At 50.5% G+C, this 20,357-nt stretch overlaps 1 protein-coding gene across 5 annotated transcripts in view; it reads right to left on the bottom strand.

Annotated features, from left to right (window-relative positions):
* The window catches only part of LOC100877787 (uncharacterized), a 35,585-nt gene extending 15,809 nt beyond the window's left edge, over positions 1–19,776 (bottom strand). The window contains exon 1 of one of the 5 annotated variants that reach the window (XM_076530090.1): positions 16,686–19,776. In XM_076530090.1, the coding sequence (XP_076386205.1) occupies positions 16,686–17,072 (387 nt within the window). In that variant the 5' untranslated portion in view covers positions 17,073–19,776. Of the gene's footprint in view, positions 1–2,948; positions 3,461–16,685 lie in introns of those variants that run through there. The other 4 variants (XM_012292880.2, XM_012292879.2, XM_076530092.1 and 1 more) reach the window with 4 other exon arrangements.
* Between the last annotated feature and the right edge of the window lie 581 nt (positions 19,777–20,357).

Here is a 20,357-nt window from a genome sequence, read left to right as displayed (position 1 = left end):
GACGTAATCCCGATAATACGCTCGTTTCCCTCCGCTAGACCGACCGCGATCGACCATCTTCCATGATTCTACTATTTCGATTCGATCGACATCGGCCGCTGACGGAATCGTCGCGGCGATGAAACACCTACGTGTTCCGAAGGCGTTCTCGCGTTGACGAAAGTAATAGGGCGGCTGTTCCGCTCGAAAGATCGTTACGCGCGTATCTAGGAACCCCCGTAAACGCGGCTGCCCCCGCTAATGCACTTTTAATTAATTAAACGAGCCAATGGGCCGACCCCCGTTCCTTCGTGCTTCTCGTGCCGACCGACCTCGCGTGCCGGCTGTCCGCTCTAGGTGCAAACTCATCCCCACGGACAAAACTCCCTTTCCTACTATTCTCTGCCAGTTCTCTCCCGCTTCACCCTCTCTCCCTGCTTTCCTTCCTTCCTTCAACCTGGTTTCTATCTAATCCGAAAGCTTTTAGCCGACAAACGACGCGATCTGCCAATCTCTCGGATTCTTTTTTCTTTCGCTATTTCTCTGGCCGACCACGCCGTCGCACATCGCCGAGCGTCTAGCTAATTCGTCGAATTCCCTGTTCGATATCGGTCTTTTCCACGTGGTTTATAACCTCGATAATTCCAGTCGTTACGATTATTGCCGGTCGGAGTCCGTAAACCGGTTATTACCGTAAATTACTCGCGTTTATAGCTAATTAACCGTTGCGATTTCAACCGTTTCGCGGCCCGTTCTTTCTTCGTCGCGTTCGTTTAGGCGTTTAAACGTTCCGTATCGCGAGAACTTACCTTCGTTTCGTTTATTTATTTGTTCGCGCGTTGCGGCCTATTTTGTAGCTGTTAACGATTGAAAGCGAGCACGACAAAGAGGCGGACGAAAATAAAAGTAAAGATAAGATCGTAGGGCTTCACGAGCCGAATCGAAAAGTGACGCGAGACCGGCACGACGGTGGTTACCGGACGATATTTACGAGGTTCGAAAGCGGGTTAGAGAACGGGCGACCGCTAGAGAGTCTCGTTAATTAAATGGTTTATGGGCTCGACTAAATATTCGAATTTTTGTATTCAATTAGCTACGGGTCGCCGAGGGCGGTGTCTCGAAAAGCGCGACTATACACGCCGGATAGGGGGTTGCTTCGGGCTGCTCGAGATGCAAGACGATTAGAATGAATGGCCGACATAAATCAGCCGGCTCGTTGGAGCGGGCGCGCGAAGGCGCGGAATAGGAGAAGAGGACGCGATCCGGAACGTGGACGAACGTAGCCACCGCTACCTGACCACCGATCCTGGATCCCGATCCACGCGCTTCGTTTCGCCGTCGAACCTCTTTCTCCCTTTTTCTCTCTCCCTCTCTCTCGTCCGCTCCGCTCGCTAAAACCCAGTCCTCGTTTGCTCGTGCCCCGTTTTCTCCTTCACCGTGACCAATCTACCTACTCCTCGTCGACGCGACATTGCCCTATCCGAATAATCCTGATCCGTTCGCTTCTTCCTTTCTTCGATTTGCTTCGTCTTACTGTCCGCGTGCGCCGTACAGCCTCCGCTCTCGTGTCCGTCGAAAATAAACGAGCGACGCTGACATCGAACGCGCACCCCCTTTGGCTCTTAGCCCCTTCCACTTTCCTCTCTTTCCTTCTGCTCGACTCCGTTCTTTCCTTAGCTTTTTCGTAGGAATCTAATTATCACGGTCGCTTTCATCGATTCGCCTTTAAATTTATTGCCCCCTGACCCCTGCCGTTTATTTTCTGTCCGCCGACGAGACCAACGCGACCGTTCGATCAATGTTCCTTTTATTCGTTCGACGTTCTCGAAACTTTTGCGACCGGTCGAGTTAATATCGCGGTGAACCGAGGTAATTTTTTTTTCTCTCGCGGTATTTTGTAGTCCCGCACGATCGAGTCTGCGGATCGAAGCGCGAACGTAACGATCCGTGGAGCTGATTACCAGAACCTGGATTCGGTGTCAGCGAGAAGAACCGGTTGGAACGAGGAACCTTCGACGAAAGCGACAGTCCCGGCATTCTGGATCGCGACATTCTACGTTTTGCTCGTAAATTCGCGTTTAACCGGCAACCGCGAGAAAAATGGACGACCGCCGGTAATAACGTATTACGACGATCGAATTTCTACGAAGACGAGTCGAAGAGTCGGAATGTAAAATCGTCGTCGTCGAAGATCCGAATCGTCGCGTTGGCGGTAGCGAACGTAAAATTATAATGCTGCGAAGAATCCGATGATATCTCTGCAAGACGAAGACGATGTCGCGTGACAATACCGGGAACGTCATCCTGCGATCACTTACGTCAGGAACTGTACTCATCGGTATAAATTATTCGCATCACCCCCTCTGGCAACGGTAACCGATTGCACGGTCTGAAACGAAAATTCATAATATCGACGCTCGATCGTTAGATCGCGTGGATCGAGGTCGATTACGGAAGCAAATATCCTTGCATAGTCGCGTTCGACGAAAAGCTAGGAGCGGCGAACGATCGGTGATTCAATCGATTTTTCAGCTTTTTTCGCCGATGACTCGATCCCGAACATTCGAGACACGAGTTCCTTTCGAAAAGTGTAAGTCGAACGAGTCGAATCGATCGTCGATGTCGTATCAGGAATCGGCGCTATTAATGGTTCCTAACGAGCAGACAGCAATTCCATTACGATTAGCGTGGCGGGCTTTGCGCCGAGCGACTGGAATGTTTGAGCAAGTGCGTGGGCGTGAACGAACCGTGGCCGGGGATGACGATTGTTCGGAGGCAGCCAGGTATATCCTCGTTCGCGTGCACGGACACGGCCGCTTCTAAACGCATACGCGACCAACGGACGAGACAAGACGAAAACTCGGCTCCTCCGCTCAACGGTGAGCATGTTTCCTGATGGGGTCATCAGCGCGAATTAACATACTGGGTGGACTCGTATGACACGCACACGCGCGCCTCTCTCTACCAACCTTTCCATCCGACTCGGTTCGCCTTTCTCTTTTCCACCTTGTCCTCATCCTCTTCCTCCTTCCTTTACTTCTCTTCCCTTTGCTCTTCTTTCCAACAAGAATTTCGTTCTCGACTTCTTTCCAACTCCTACTTTCTTTGCCTTCGTTTCTCGCCATTCTACTCCCTTTGCTTCGTTCTCTCGAGCAGCGGAAAAAACGAATTCGCGTATTCGTGAAATCGCGGAGCACAACGGTGAAACTACGACTGCGAGGAATCATGATACGAAACTTGCGCGAGCCGAAAGTGTCGCTTCGTCGAGAAGCGGTAGCATTCGTCGTTATTCCCGCGAGAATCGAAAATTGACTCGCTTCGAGGAATTCCAGCCGATACGACGCGACGCCTTGCGGTGACCGATCTCTCTCGAGGTTAGAATACAATAAGACAATTACGAGCAAAGGATGAAGGGAAAGATAGGAGACGGATTAGACGGTAGTCGTCCGGCTGACGGGTAAGCCCCAATCAGCCTTTACTCGCAAACGAATACTCGATGAATTTATCACGAGTTGCCTCCGTCGCGACATGTTTTCTCCGCAAAGGCGTGGAAACGATTTCTCCGTCTTTTCGAGCGGAAGAAGGACGACGAACCTTAACGAAACGTCGAACGTACATTAAAAAATCGCTTCGTCGATCGAATGTTCCCGACGCACTGCTCGGAGTCGCCGTTCTAAAATTTCCTTCGTTTCGCCTCGAATTCTTGATCCTTAAGTATATATACTTAACCGAGAACATTCAAGGCTGGCCCGTTTATCTCTTATCGCGAAACGAGTATGATCGATCGCGTAACTCGAACCGTGTCGGTAGACTGTTCGAAAGTCGTGTAAAAAATTGTCGAGCTGCGACGCCAATGGATCCCGTCGGATCGTCCCATCGACGCGACAGGACGAAATTTGACGGGATAGGACGCGAGCAGGAAGAATAGAATCTCAGCGGGACATTAATACCCAGAGCTCGTGCGTCGCCTCCTCTCGATTCGTCCCGGGATCGTTCGAAGACTAACGCGCTTCTGCCGAATCTCGTCGAACAGATAAACCGTCGATACGAGAGAGACCAGGTAGACGAAGCGTCTCGACGCAGGAAACCGCTTAAACGGGAACACCTGTGCGTCGTTGGTGCTTCGAATAACGCCGGAAACACGGCCGTCTAATCTGTTTGATCTGAGCGAGTCAACGGCAAGCGTTATTTGCTTTTTAACAAGACCTCTCGAGAAGACACGACGATTTTCTTTCGAGTGCCGAAACACTGAAAAAATGAATCGTAATCGATCGCGCGAAGCTCGACGCCCGCGCAACGCCGATAACGATCGTTGTCCTAACTCGAACGACGCATCGCGTAAAACGCGCCTTCGGTTAATTTATTAATACGCGCATTAATGAAATTACGGGCCGAGCGTGCCGGTGCGTGCTTCGAGCGCGTTACCAAGAATCGCTTCGGTGACTTCTTTTTTCGCAAGGACGCATCTTTGGCGAGAGAGACGCGCGTGCGCCTTTCGCGATTTCCCTTCTCGACTTTCCGTCATCGAGATACCGTCGAAACGTCCGTTCGTTCAAACTTGAAAATACGTCCACGCGATTTCACCGACCGTAACGCGATACCCCGCGGTGGATAGCTATCTCGAGAACGAGAACGCGAAAACTTGTTCGAACTTTGCAAGAACCTGACGGAAGTCCTTGGACCACCGCTAAATCTATTTTGCGCGTATTCCGTCCGTTCAAAGAGGCGAGAAACTCGAAAATCGAAGACCGAAACGTCGTAGCGCGTCGCGTGGCGGATCGTCGCTCGTTTTACGCGCGAAACGATCGTGAAATGTCAGAATTTCAAAGTATGCGCCATAACCTTTCGTTCGACGAAGACGCTACGCGAGCCGGTTTCAGGACCTGTCTACTCAGCAAACGCTGTCATCTTATGGATATATCATTGAAATCATACAATTGCACGTGCGACCAACTGCATGCCAAACACGTTGCGCAACGCGAGCGCATCGTCGCGTTAGAATCCTGTGCCAGGAATTTCGATAGTGACCGATTTCGTCAGCGGATCTATCGAAACCGCCGATCGAGTCAGGTTGCGTCGAGATCCGACTCAACAGCATCCTTTCTAGCGGTATCGATGAATTTCCATGTCGAGCCTCGGAAAATATATCGTTAACAAATGGCACGGTTTCGGAAAGTTTTCGAACGACCGAACACATGGTTGCATGGTCCTTGATTTGTGGCCATTAATTTCGTGTCCGGGCAGAGACTTTGACTCGCCGCATGCCGTTAACTGTCCTATTCGAAGAAACCCGCCCCGACCAACCTCGACGCTTTCATCCTTGAAACGCGTCTTTTCGCCTTCGAGAAAATATGCGTTATATCTGTTTACGGGCCCGTCCTGCTCCGTTCGGTTTGCCCCGATACGAATTCCTAACTTGTTCAACTTTTAGATTTGCCATCTATGTCGGTAAGCTTGGTAGTCGAAGAGAAACGCAAAGTGCGCTCGGCTAACCGAATCCCAAAGGAGGTTCGAGCGATGATTAATGCCCATATTTGGGCGCGGTATATCTAGCATCGCGATCGCGTTAAGGCTACTTAACTTCGAATAAATCTTTCGAAAAGGTAAAGAACCACGGTGCATCCCGCCGAGTACGATCACGCCCCGGCCTACGCCAACCTTGCTAATCGCGTTATCCCGATATTCCGATCTCCCGAAGCTGCCCATTTTTTTACGGCTATTCGGCTTGGCAGGTGGTCGATCTATCGGCCGATTCCCGCGTTTCCATCAGAGATGACACCACGTTTCTTGCAGGAAAATCCCTTTGGTCAAATGGACGGTCAAATCCAGTTAAGCAGAATCGTAGTTACGACATTCATGGATATTTTCTAATAAGATCGGTGAACATGATACGGCATAATTTCATAAACGTCACGAAGGATACGTTTCGTTTTTTCATCCGATCGTTTACCTTGTTACTTCCCGTTGCCGACAAGAGGCAAACGATTTCCTAGGTATCCTTTCTTTCCTCGTTTCGCTCGCAGCACCGGTCACCGGTTGACGGCGATCGTCAGGACTTTAACCGTACGCCGAAAAGGAGCTCGAGAAGAAGAACGGAAGAGCAAAGGTGGACGAAATAGAGTCGAGTTCCCAATTATCGAGGCATCCCTTCGTCGTTGCTTGCAAAGGTGACAGGGTCGCTTACGACGGTCCGGGTGGAACGTAACGACGGAAAAAAGAATCGTCGTCGGATGGAAGTGGTCGAAGAGTTAGACGAAGGGAAGAGAGGACGAAGCGAGCGGTGGCCCAGAAGGAACGGAACGAAGAGAACGAGAGGGAGAAAGAGGGAAAGAAGGAAGAGACGGCGGAGGTGGAGAAGAAGGGAGAGGAGGAGTACGAAGGAGAGAAGAGGAAAAGATACGGGGAGAGAAAAAGAGAGAGGCAAAGAGAGGAGAGGAGGAGAGCTATGGAGAGCGCTCACATCACATTCTAGGCTATTCCGCATTCTGTTCCCCCACTTTCCATCGTCCACAAGCCACCGGCTCACCTCTACGCCTCCGTGACTGCTGGAAAAGTTGTATAACGAACACGTACGCGTGTACCTGACACGTACGTTCGCCTCTTCGAAGTGTTTCGCGTCTGGCTGTATATACGTACGTTCGTACGAACAGTATGTACTTACGTATACCGTGAACCCCTCTATACGAACACGGCTACCTATGACACGAGGAACTCACCTGCGAGAACACGTTCGCCTATGTGTGCCGCTGCAAATCCACCGGCAGCACGGCCACCGAACGAACGACCAGAAACACGCGTACACCCAGGGAGACACGCGTTCAAACTTCCTTCTTACTTCGCGCTGTTGCCGATTCCGTTTTCGATTTTCCACGGAAATCCACCGGACAGGGTACTTTTTCTCGACTTGGCAAATCTCCGAGGCGCAACGACAACGCGATCGCGAGCGGTCACGGAGTCGATGACAACATTCCGTATACGTATTCTTGATGATATAGATATAGCTGATGAGGTTGACGAAGAAACGAGCTATTTCGTTAGAAAAACGTCAAGATAATAGGCATATCCGTGCCAAGATTACCGGAGAGCGTGCCAGTTTTCTCACGGATCGGCGGAACAACAGAAGTCACTTTATCGAGTATTTTTCCTTGCCGCCGACAGCTAACCGCATCATAAGCGATTTCCTCTCGCGAGACTCACCAACTCGATCGCAATTATCGCTTAAAGACATGTGGATGGCAATGAAAGTGACAGGGCGCGGATGTCGGTACACGCGACTACGTATGAAAATTATTCCTTATACACGATGCAACGATTACTATTTAAATTAGTTGCGCGAGTTTCAGACGATTCGAATGCTCTTCGATTCGAGAGACTTCGTTCTACGGCATAGCTATTAGTTCAAACGTGCTTAGCCTACCACCGCGTTTCGACCAACGGGACGGTTAAATTTCTTTCGTAATCAAAGTCGAGGGCCATAAATTTTCTGCCGAGATAATTTCGACACTCGTGTCGATACGATTTGATAACGTCGTATGATCTATCAGACCCGTTAACTGACGATATTCCGCGAAATTTCAGCAAATTCGAACGCGAAACACGTTCCCGACGGCGTTCTATTTTGATCGAACGCGGAACACGACGATTCTCGAGCGAATTTACCGAAAGGTCGTTCGAAACCAAAACCGAAACCAAAGCCAAAGCAGCGACTTTCTCTCGCGATATACATATATCTCTGATCGAACGGGGCCAACATTTTCGCCCGCGTTCCCGTTTCGTAGATCCGATCGCGATCGATTTCGAGGAGCCGCTAACGTCCTTCTTATAAATCACGACCTTGAAAGGAACAGTATAAGAAGTTGCGAGCATATCCGACTTTCGCCGCGAACCAGCTCGCGGGACACGTCGCGTTTCGTCGCCTTCTCCGATGGACCTTCGACGAAAAATACGAATCGAACGATTGGCGACGATCGATACCGACACCGAAGGAACGACTTTTGGTAGGCCGATAGCGGCCGTTAACGACACGCGAAAACGTGGTTCGAACGCGAAACAACGTCCAGGCGCGCTGGAATTCCGAAAGGCAAGGACGTTTACTTTTCACGATACACGGGGCATAATATCGCCGACAATTTACGAACGATATAGCCCTCGAATCACCACCCATCGGACCGTGATCCGATCGCTTTGTACCGCACAAATTTCTAAACCTAAGGCTATTGACGCCGGTTGTCAGAAATTTGACGCGAGAAAAAATAAGAAAGGAAGAGGGGATAAAGTCGTACGAGTTGTAAGAGAAAACGGTTCCGATCCGCTCCGGTTTAAATAGGCAAAGTGCAAGAAAACAGCTGTCAAACCGTAGGAGGAGATAGATGGACGGTGATTACGAGCGCTCGCAGCGTAATCATCAACCTTGACACGAGAAACGGCCGATATATGTACCGCGTATACGCGTTTTCTAAAGACCCGGGTCCCATAGATCGCGCTGCACCGCGCCGCGAGCCTTGCTTTACCTTGCTTTGCCTTGCCTTGTCGTGTTCCTTGCCTCTGGAAACCGGTGGCTTTTGCGCGAGCTACCGCGCCAACAGCTGGCGACAGTGAAAACGGCCGTTCGTAGCCAGACGACATTCTCGATTTCAATGCCGCCCGGCTACGTTCGTATTCGATTTACCGTAATTGCCGATCTTGATCGCACCTTTCTTCCGTTCTTTTCCTCTCGCTTCGGATTCGTCTCGATAGCTACCTTCTAACGCGAACGTCGGCTTTCTTCGCAATTGCTTTCGATCGGGTTCGGAGAATTCCCGACGATATCTACTTGTCCGCATATGCGAGTACGGGATGTAAGCACTTACATATTACATATGTAACAAGCGCGTACAGCACGCCACGGCGGATCGTGCGTGCGTGTCCCTTATTTGTTCGACTCCGGTTTATCGCGATTTTCGGACGCAAAGCGTGTCTCGAGAACGACTTTACTGTTCCGTGCGCGAGCACGGCTTTTTGGGTACACGCGAACGAACAGTGCATAGTACAGATTCGATGGGAATCCTTCCGGATTCGATGCAAAGAGTTACGTAAAAGATCGAACGGAAGAAGACCCGAAACCTCGAATAGGTCCGATTCTCGATAACGACGGAAAGGATAATCCGTGTAAATACGAAAAGCAAGTAATTGCAAACAATCTAATCTCAATGTGACATTGGCCGTAGTCGGATCTAACCTGCCCGGCGCGTATCTTTTTACGAGAATACACGTATTACGTGTTTGCCGGTGATAAGCCGTTCTCGGCCAACCAGACTGAGAAAACAAACGCGTGTCCAGGAATCGTGGCTTTGGTCACGCGAATAGACCGTAATAATTTTCGACGCATCGGTTTCGATACAGGAGTACCGAATAGCGACACGAACAAACTTTAATCTTGCTAGATTTTGTAATCGGTAAAATACATAACACACACTTTAATCCTAATAAGTGTCGTGTAATCTCTTAATTCTCAATCGGTAGATTTTAAAAATAATAGGACATCTGTATTGTCCAGTTAAGTAAGTTTTATTAATCGTTTCTCTTCTGAACTCAAGCATATACTAATAGATCTCGATGTGGAATCCACACTCGAAGAAGAATGTGTTTGTTTAAACACGGAAATGCTGATGACTTATGTTTCTTATTCGTGTTAATTACTCGTGGACATATTTCATGTCCTCATTTACCGCAACTCATTAACTTTTACGTTCCTCAAAAAACTTGAGAAAAAATCAGGTATGTATTACATTGTATGCACAGTAAGTAGTTAGATATTAAAATCATCCAAATGCACTTACGGATCTTTATTTAGTGCATGACGTACTGTTCGAGTCACACGTAATTTATAGATCTTTGTAATTTCATATCGTCAATGTTTAAGCTTATACTATTTTTATGCAAAGGATGTATGCGACCGTTTTTACTGTTCTTATGTTGAATTTTCACGCGTCATGAAACTTCGCAACACGAAGATCAGAATGAAGTTGCAAAGATGTCCTACTGCAAGGCGACGTGTCAGGTAATTAGCCACGGAATTCTTTGTTCCAAGGTACGAATCGCTTCGCGCTATTTATTTCTCAGCTTCGAGGACACGATCCGTCGAAGCGTGAGAAAAGAACGCGAAGCGGAATATTCGCGATACGAGATAACGTCGCGAAGAACCCCGCGTCCTATCGGCGTTAAAGACTCGCGAGCGTCATCGGAAGTCAAACAGCGATCGAGCCAAAAAAAAGATCGGAGCAAACACGTCGTTGGTTTGCTTTTAAGGTGGCGTTCTCACATCCTCGGTACTGTGCCGTTCTAATCGTCGCAACGTTCCGTGTAACGTGACGCGATCGCGAATCGATACGCTCCTCTATCGAAAGATACACAAAGATCGCGCGTTCGACGCAAGATCCGACGAAAACTCGTTATCGCGCTCGATACGAGAATATTTGCAAATTCCTCTTCCCCCGTTGTCCGTCGCGCGTGCCTCGGATCTTACGCAATTTCCTTTCGAAGTTCGACCAAGCGATTCGACGCGGGTAATTCGCTCGCGAGCTAGGACTTTAGGTTGACGGTTCGTTGGGCGGTTGGATGGCGAGAGTCGGAAGAATCGAGCGGGCGAAACGACTTTGATGCAGAGTCGTATCGAGAAAGGCCTCTCTCTCCGCCGAGCTCATGCTCGCGCGCTGCACCGTGCTCCGCAGATAGCAATCTTGTTTCTTGACCTATATCCGTCTTTGCACCCTTGCGCAATACGCTCGAAAGGCGTCTTCGAAAATCACCGCGAAACGCGGCCAACGACCGCCTCCAGTTCGCATTTTTCTCTTTGTACCTCTCTACGCTTTATCCTTCCTTTCGCTTCTTTTCTTCTTCTTTTTCGTTCGAAGGGAATTCACGAGACGTCGACTCTCCCGCGTTAGGAAAGTCTTGGGGTGAAATGACTGGATTCGTAGGTTTCGCGAGAGGCCGTTTCGTACCGCGCTCGAACTCGTCGAACATTACAAATAACTTCTCCGAGAAAGCTGTTGTCGACGTCGTGTTCGATCTAAAGCACGCGCGTACGTCAAAGTTGGTTGGTTCGCGATCGCGCGAGACTGGACACGCGCTTTACGCCACCTTCCGTAGCCTGGCCTGTGCAAAGAAAGGATTTACATGCGTTTCACGGTCCCCGGCATCGCTGACGCGATTGCTACGCAGTCGAGAGACACGTAGAACGCGCGTCGGTACGCATCTTAAAAGTCGCTGCTCACCGGTCTTCCTGCACACCGCGGTACGCGCCGAAGGCTAAAGACCTTCTTCGGAACTTTTCTTCCAAGACCAAGAAAACGCCTACCGCGACCAGCCTTCTCCTTCTTCTCGTTCTCCTCGTTCTTCCCCTCGTTCTCATCACCGATCTCTGTCACGCTGGAAGCACAAAATTTCTCTGCCCGAATTCTCGATTTTCCCCAACTACCTTTTCCACTAAATGGATTCGTCGAGTTTCATGCCCGAAACGGCGCGATTCGGCGGTTGTCATCCGACAAACGAGTTATGGCTAATTTGTAAATGGACGCAAAGCAGCTAACAGTTTCGCACGGTCTCAGGGATTCCGTTCCGTACCACTACGACGATATACCTGTATCCGCGATGACGCGCAATTGCGGACTTATATCGATAGACGTCGTTAAAATACGTCATATTTCGTAACGGTCTCGGCTGGATCGGTTACCGGCGATGCGATGCGATGCGAGCCGACGCGAAAGCACGATGCGTGTACTCGCTGCAGTAGATATAAATTTCCCTGATCCGCAGTACCGTAGGTCAACGTTCAGAGAGGATTCCATGCTCGGACTCGTCATCCTACCTACTCCGTCTCTCTATCTTCCTCCAGCACGAACGCGCGCGCGAACGCTCGAACGCGGACGCGTGCTCCGTGCACGGTGCACGCCCAACCGGCACCAACGTCCAGCGTCAACGTGATTCGACTGGATGTAACGTTGATCGATCGATTCCGTTGAAATTTCGTCGTCCGAATTCTAGTCGCCTGTTCGAAGACGTCTCGTGGTCTCGCGGAGCGAACAGAAAACTTGCACGCGTGAAAAAGTACCAAGAAATTCCGACTTTTTCTCGCCTTAATTTCGAGTAAAACGATTTACCAAAAGCGATAAGATCGCAAAAACGAAACCGCGCGAAACGTCCGCAGGGCCGTCAGCCTTTACGTAACCAGCGACTCGAGAAAGTAGCCCAAAGTCTGCTCGTTATAAATCATCCGTTCAACGACAACGACACCGATACGACCCGACCGAATATTCGTGCTTTGACTCGTGCAAATACGCGGCCGAACAATTTCGCTCTTTGGAAAAATTCCCTACGATCAGATGTTTCGAAGAAACTTTCATTCCGGAACGATCCTCGGATTTGATCGTTCGACGATCAAACGAGCCTACGGAGGCCCGTTTCCGTGTTCCGCGATTAACCAGGTAGTCGGATAGGGCATGGCACGGCTTGGCCAGGCCAGGCCAACATCTTCGCGAGAGAAGGGAGGAGATAAGGTAAGGTAAGACAAGGCAAGGCAAGGTAACGAAGGATCCTGCAAGCTACGCAAGAAGGAAAGGAAGAAAGGAGAAAAAGAGAAAAGGAGAAAAGAGGGAAAGAGAGAAAGAAGGGATCTCAAGGCCCCGGGCGCCGCGAGCATAACGGTATCTCGCGAGAGAGCGCAGGAGAAGCGGATAATCAACTAGCCTCCGCCCAACCGAAAACCTTTTGCATCTTTCGTAACCTCTTCTCTCTCGCTAACAGTAATTGACTGACCGTAACGTTACGCGACAGACGCGACTGCCTCGCGCGTTTACAAACAACATATCTTCTTCCACGCTTTACAATCGATTCAGATTAATGCCTCCTCCACCGATCAGACCGAACCGGCCGCGACCGATAAGGAATACCTACCGTGTTTTCGATGTTTCCGCTTTCCTCGAATTCGCTTGCGAGTCAACGTTAACGAGTCGACGAAACTAGCGGATCAAGTTTTGGTCAATTTTTCGCCGTAGCGCTCGAGTCGTTGAGGGAGGTTGGAGAATCGAGCCATTAAAATCCAGCTCATTAGTATGAAGAGCGCAAAGTCGCTTCACAGTTATTACAGCAGATACACCGATGCTTTACAATCCGTCCTCGGTGTTAGCTCGTAATGCTAATGTGTTATACGACCGAGACTTCCGTGCAGGTTACAAAGCGCTCCTTCGCGGACATTAAGTATGCGATGCCACGAGGTTGCCTCCTATGAGGTCTTTGCTGCTTCTTACTTACTTACAACACCCTTATTGTGCCAACGCCGTTGCTCGATCTTCGAGCTTCGTCTCGTTCCCGCCTCTTCCTTTCCCTTTTCCTCTTCTTTCGTTTGTTTACGCCCGATCGTTTTCTCGATAAACATCGCGATTTCCCCTTTCACCCGTAATCGCGACGCGACGTGAAACGGTGTAAGCGCTCGTATCGTTCGCCGAGATATCCGATTCGCCAAATCGAACGGCGCTCGCGAATCACCTACCAGATATCGATAACTGAACGGCAGATTCGTAAATTCTTGTTACGATAGAGACGCTGTCAGGTTTCCTCGCGTTGTTGCTTTCAAATTTCCTCCTATTTCTTCTGGACTTTCGATCTATCGTGTCGAAACGTTTCCATGAATCGAAAGGCGATCGCGAAGAAATTCTATCGCGTTCGGAAAAAAGTAAGAGACGTTCGATTAACACTCGCGAGTTTAAAAGCGCGTTATATCGCGTGAATCGACATGATCTACGTAACAACGCAGCCGTAACGTATTAATTGACCGTGTAGAAATAATCTTATTTCGTAATTATCAACGAGTTACGCTCCGATAGAGTGCACGTCGAGAAATCAATTCGCCAAACTATTGCGGACCGAACGACTAGAACGCGCGCATTTTGTACTTTACGTATCGATGACGTGTTCCTTTCCCGCGTGGACAAGTACAAATAATTTATGTCGTAATGAAGGAAAATTCGCCGTTACGGTCAATATCGAAACGAGGTATCAACTCTCGATCTTCTTGAAACAGGTCTCTGCGAAAGCGTTTTCACGGAAGCGATGCGAGAGTTGAAAGGTCAACGTGTTCGCTAAAACGTCGCTGTCGGATCGCGGCAAGTTTAAGCGTCGACGGATACATATTCAACGATCGTTCCACGCGTCGCGAACACGCTTGATTTTCGCGCAAACGTGTCTTCGTCTGCTCGAACGTAATCGCTGGGTGCGTTCGGTTCGAGCTTTTCACGCTTCGCGGCGCGCGTCATATCTGTTTCCTGGGGATCGTGACCCGTGACCGGCAACCATCGAAACGCTTAAACGAACGCGCTGAACGAGCGAGAAAAAGGGTCGCGTTTGTCCGGATACGAGTCGTTGATCGCAACGATCGAAAGATTTCGTAAAAGCGGAAGGTAAACGAAAACTCGTAAATCCTTTGGCGGACGTATCGAGAGAGGACATTGGTCGGCTAGCAGGGAACGAAACGAGCGCGAACGATACGCGGACTCGAATCTATTATGGCAACTCGCGAACAATAACTCTTCCTCCACTCTCGGCGTTTAATGGCCGTCCGTCTATTTAACGTGAAGGAAGAGGAAGTGGCTGATGGGTAGATAGGTCGAACGTTTTGTAACTAATTTCGCGAGTAAATTGTCCGTAACATTGGTTTGCTACGGTCCAAACGTAACTAAACGTAACGACAACGAAACGGGGTTGTCGGGGAGTCGAATACTTGCGACCGTGTTTTAACGACCGAAACAAGAACTGCTACCGGTATCGACGCGACAATTTACTTTTTCCTTTAAGACCTCTTCTCGTCGATAAACGGTAGTCGAATTTAAGATACAGATACTTCTGATAAAACCTCGGATAATATCGACGGTCAGAAGGTTTGGTGGATGAAAGAAGACGAACAGCCGTGTATACCGTACGCCGTAGATATAGTGTAGACGGTGGACGCGTGCAACGCAGGTAACTGCACACCCACCCACTCGTCCGCGCGCGATTCGTCGTGACTCACCGCGACCAGCGGCACGATACTCTCTCGGGTAATACGAGTCACCCAGCCGATTCTTCCGAAACTCTGCCTCCTCGAGAATGCGAGACATCGACGCGACGCCACGCGCCTTTCTTCGTTTCTGGCTGCATCGAGCGTTTTTTGTTCGCCGCCGTCGTTTCGAGGCTCCCCTCGTTGACGCGCGAAACATCGAATCGGCTCGGTAACGTTAAACGCGTGAGAGAATTTCCCTTCGAGCAAACACGATCGACCTCATATTTTAACTCGGTGAACTTTGACTCCGATGTTAATTGCGTTTGTTCTCCGCTCGAACGTCCAGCGAAATAATCGGTGGGACTATAATCGTACGCAGAGCTGAAACGAAGGGCGGTGAACCGTGGAAATGGTTCGTCCGGTGGTAGCCGGGATGCCCTTTCTGCCTGACCACGATAATCGTGGATTTCCGTCCGCTTATTATCTTACGCGAGTCACAATACGTTTAGATCGCGTCCTGGTAACGGCTAATTAGAAACGAACTAGCATTCTCTGCACCCGCGACGCTCTCTCGTTCCTCCTCCCGTCTTCTCGCCGCCACGCCATACAGATCTGCCTGTCCATTTTACGCGCGATCCACGAATAGTTGGCTTCGAAGCAACGAGCCCGTCATCGATCGAACCTTTCGATAGTCGATGCGCGAATTTCACTCGTCAAAATCTAGTATCGATAACGGTACCGAAAAACCGGTTTTCCATCCCAACTACGATATACTCGTACGCGTCGACATAGAAAAACTCTAGAACCACTACGTATCGCGAAAATTGAATATCGCGTATTGCATCGAGTCGCATCGTTCTCCATCGATGAACTCGATAAAACGAAGCCGTCGAATTTTGATCAACTTCGCTATCGATTCATTTGTATCCGTCGACATTCGTCGCGGTACTTGATCGTTTAAATTCCGTCCGCTCCTATGTATGCACGGACGAATTTCGAGTCGAAGACGCGACTCGTGGTGTCGTATCCGATCGAGTCGCGCGACAGAGGATAAAGGGGCAAAGAACTCGTCGAATCCCTTTAACGAGATAGCTGAAAGGCCTAATTCGAAAAGGGCAGGTAAATAGAGGGAAGGAGCGAAGAAGGGGGTGACGAAGGTCGGTCGAGCGGGCAAGTAGAATACGAACAGACACAAAGGGAAACACGCAAACACGACCACGTTCCAGAGTCGGTCGTGTCGGTAAGGTGGAAAGGCGCGCGACGCGTGTCCCAGACGGACGGCGTATCAAAGAATATTTGCCCTGTCAACAACGCGGTTTTATGTGGAAACGCCGCTACGTCTAAAAGGGAAGAACGATCGCTCGGGCCAAGATAATGGTAATGGCCGTTATTACTTTCATCTATTATTATCATTATTACTATTGTTATCATCGTTCAGACACGATCTAACGCTCGCTCGGAATCGATGCGTTATCTCGTGCTCGTCTTCCGCGCGATCAAAGATTCGCGAGCAGAGGCGCGATTATCGAATCAACGGGTGCTGTGAAACGAAACCGCGACGGCTCCGATGACGACGTTCGCGCGTACCCGATCAGCAGGTACGCGATTAAAGATCACGGACGCTCGATCCGCGACGCGATCGGCGGGGTAGGAATTCACGAAAAAGACGGAACGAAAGGTAGAAAAAGCTCACCTGCATTTGCAGCCAGGAGTAATCGATGTACGTGGTCGTGGTGGTCGCGGCGGTGACAGCACCAGCGACGTTGGTCGCGGAGATCTGCTGCCAGTTGTCCTGACCGGTACAGCCGAGTACCGGCAATCCGTCGGGTTGACCCCGATCCGGTACTATCTGATCGGCATACTGATAGGGTGGCTGGATCGTTGGCTGTCCGCCGGAAGGCAAACTTGCTGGATGAGGGTGCTGGGCCCCCGAGCCGGCACTCGCGGGCAAGCAGCACACGCTCGCGTCCATCCGTGGTGGCGGAGAATCGTAGAAACGTTGCTGCTCCGACACTGGCCCTACGTCTGGCTCCGCTTGCTCCCAAATCGACCTCCCAAGGGTTAACCCTCGCGGAACCATTCAACTCGCGACCGACGCCACCGTTCGTTCGTATTTTTTATTTGTCCTTTAACGATCGCCGACTACGAACAAATCCGCTATCGACTCCTACGCGTTCGTACGGTTCTCCTCGCTTCCGCGAGTCTTCTTCTCTCGGTAAATTTTTTCTCGTTATCGTCGACCGTTTTCCAGCCACGGCTTCGAATCGTGTCCGATTAGTTCGGTCACGACAGCCATTTACGCCGTGGATACCACGATTCTTTGGTACCGAGGTCGAACCGAAAACTGCGTCCGGGTAACGTCGAACAACCGAACACTCGATCTCCTTCGATTTCTGGTCAAACTTGCCAATTTTTCGTTCTTTTCCAACGATCATGCTCCGTGGACGCTCTCGAGTCACCGTCCAACCTTATCGTCGCAACGCGAATCGACCAGCTAGACGACCGTGTCGGGTATCGAAACGCGGGACCATGTTTCGCGACAGCCCTCGATCGCGTCCAGTTCGTCACGCCGTCGCTCGCGTCGCGAATCGTCACACGCGTCGCGAATCGTCACTCGCGTACACGGTACCGATACTCGTTGAACAACGTCATTGCACTTTTCTCGATTTTCTTCCTCGAACCGCGAACGAACAGATTTTCCGGATACGATTACTTTCTTCGAAAGCAGAGGATCCCAAATGTCTCGCGTCCTACGATCAACGAGTGGTCGCGTCGTTCAACGCGAAACGAAGAAATTGGCGACATCGTCCAACACCTTTTGCCTCTTCTTCTCTTTCCGTTGCCGCGTACCGACGAATCCTTCGATTTCACGATTTCTTTCTCTGCCTCGTTCGCTTTCTCGTCAACGAGCTACGTCGATGGATCGATTCCCTTCGATTTTCCGTTCCCGTGCATCGCGCGTCATGCTCGTCGAGGGAATCGCGGACGAAGACGACGTCGACCTGCCGCTGTTCTTTCCACAGCCAAGGTACAGCGGCAGGTTTCGCGGCGATGCCGAGACATGAATATCGCTCGCGATTCACGACTTCATCGATCTTTTCTCGAGCCGTCTTTACGATCGAACATGGAGGATATTCGATCGATTTGCGACGTCGATGGTACACGACGGATTCGCTTCGAATCACTCGTACGACGACGTAGAGCTCGAATATCGGCAAGAAACGCGCGAACAAACCCTTTTATCGTGGAAATCGACCTCGCGCGTCAACAAAGTCGATCTCGTTCGACGGCGGTGTCTGTCGCGAAATCACTGATCTAAGGAGTCTCGCGCAAGAAGATGAAACATTGACGGATCGGTCGCGCAGTCGAGAAAAACGTTGACACGGTCGCGTCTTATCGCGAACACCGTCGACGCGTGACAACCGGACACTCGTAGTAGCGAAACGCGGCGAAGGAAGAGGAAGAGGTGGAGAACGCGACGGCGTAGGAGAGGGAGCACGAGGGGTAGGAGCAAGAGGAGGAGATGGAGGTGGAGATGAAGGTGGAGGTAGTGATGGAGGTGGTGGTAATGGTGGAGGTGGAGGTGGAGTCGGAGAAAGAGAAAACACCGAAGGAGAAGAACGAAGGTCGAACTACGCGATCACCGGAAATTAGAGGGTTGCTCCGAAGAAGTGTCGTGAGCTCTAAAGGGTTTTAAAGGACCCTCTCGGAACGAGCGCGGCGACGACGACGACGACGACGGGAACGGCGACAACCACGTGGACGATGACCACGGCGTTGAAACATGCATGGACGATAACGATCCACCGGTGCGAGTCGATTCTAACGAACGACCTTCTTACAGCGTTATAACGCGCGCTTTCGTTGACGCGTCGTTACCCTCTTCCTGTTCGATCTCCGTTTCGTATCGCTGCCAGAAAATCTGCCCAAGAGGAAGCAACGAAGTAATCGGTACGCAAAGTCGCAAAGACGCGTTCTAAATCATCGACGTAAAAGGAACGATAACAACGACAGCGACGATGACTGCGAGGTGGAAACAGCGGCGATAGCGGTGGTGGTAACGATGACGAGTGGTGGCGATGGTAGCGTTGGTGGTGGTAAATACTGATGACGATAACGATAGCGGCAGCTCGGTGGAGACGACGAAACGTCCAAGGTAACGGCGAGTTACGGTGGTGAAGTATTAGCGGTGGTGGTAGCGAGGATGGTAGTGGTTTCAGCGGATAGTAATAAAGGTGGAGGAAAGGTGGTGGCAGCGGTGGTAGTGGAAACAAGGGTGGCGAACGCAACTGGTACTCGCAACGCGGTACTGGGACACTCGTAATGTCGCGTACGCGCATGCGCGAACGCGTGTCGTCAAGGCAACGGTTCCGGAGTAACTGCCCGGTGAACGCAGCCCTCCACGGACCATACTCTTCTCGCGGGCTCTCCTTCTTTCTCGCTCCCCCGCTTTCTTTCTCTTTCCGTCTTGCCATCTCACTCTCCCTCGCGCGCACGCTCTTCGAGTTTCTCTGTCTTTTTCATCGACTCGATCGTTCCCGTTCGCTCTTTACCCTCGCGCATCTACTCGTGGCTTTTGCTTCTGGCTGGCTCACGCCCCAGGCGCGACCGATCCAAGCGGTCTAGCCAGCCATCAAACACGCCCCCGTCCCGTCGGTCATCCTCCGTCTCGCTCGTTACCTCTTTTTCCCCCGTACTTCTCCTCCGCTTCCCTCTAGTGCCATCGTCTCTTTCTTTCCCTCCACCGTACCTTCTCCTTTCCTCTTCTTGCATTTTTCTCCGCGACAAACTCTTTCCTCCGTTGTCCTCTCTATCCCTCCCTTCTACTTTGTCTCCCACCCTTTGGTCTGTTCTTCGTTCGTTTCTCTTCGTCGAACTATCGTCTCTCTCCTTCTCTTTTGTATGTGTGGGTGTGTGCACGTATACGCGTTCTCTCCCTCTCTTTCTCTTTCCCTCTCGATCTATCTCTTTGTATGCACCCGCCCTCTTTCTTTTTCCACCTTCGCCTCGTTCCTCTCGAAAAGTCGTTCGTTTTCATTCTCCATCTCGCTCGAATCGCTAAAGAAGACGGCATTATGACTCTAGAACTCGATTATCGCTAACAGTTATCAAGGGACTCCTTCCATCGACGACTTCGGCACGCTTCTACCCGATCTTTGCCTTCTTTTTACCTGGTCTCGCGTATCGACCCTCTGTCGCAGCTCCAACCCTCCAGCGCTCTCGTCGAATTCAGTTTTTACCCCCGTTCCAACCCTCCGCTAGTCCAACGCTCTGCAGTTCCAAAATTTCAAGCACCGTTCAAACGAAAAAGAAATGCATATTCTCGCAATTGCACGGTTTTGTGCGCGACCCTGGTCGAACCCGC

Source organism: Megachile rotundata, chromosome 3, assembly GCF_050947335.1.
Source record: "Megachile rotundata isolate GNS110a chromosome 3, iyMegRotu1, whole genome shotgun sequence".
In the NCBI taxonomy this organism is placed as follows: Eukaryota; Metazoa; Arthropoda; class Insecta; order Hymenoptera; family Megachilidae; genus Megachile; species Megachile rotundata.
The sequence above is the reverse complement of the archived record's forward strand: the minus strand, read 5'-3'. Positions and strand labels throughout refer to the sequence as shown.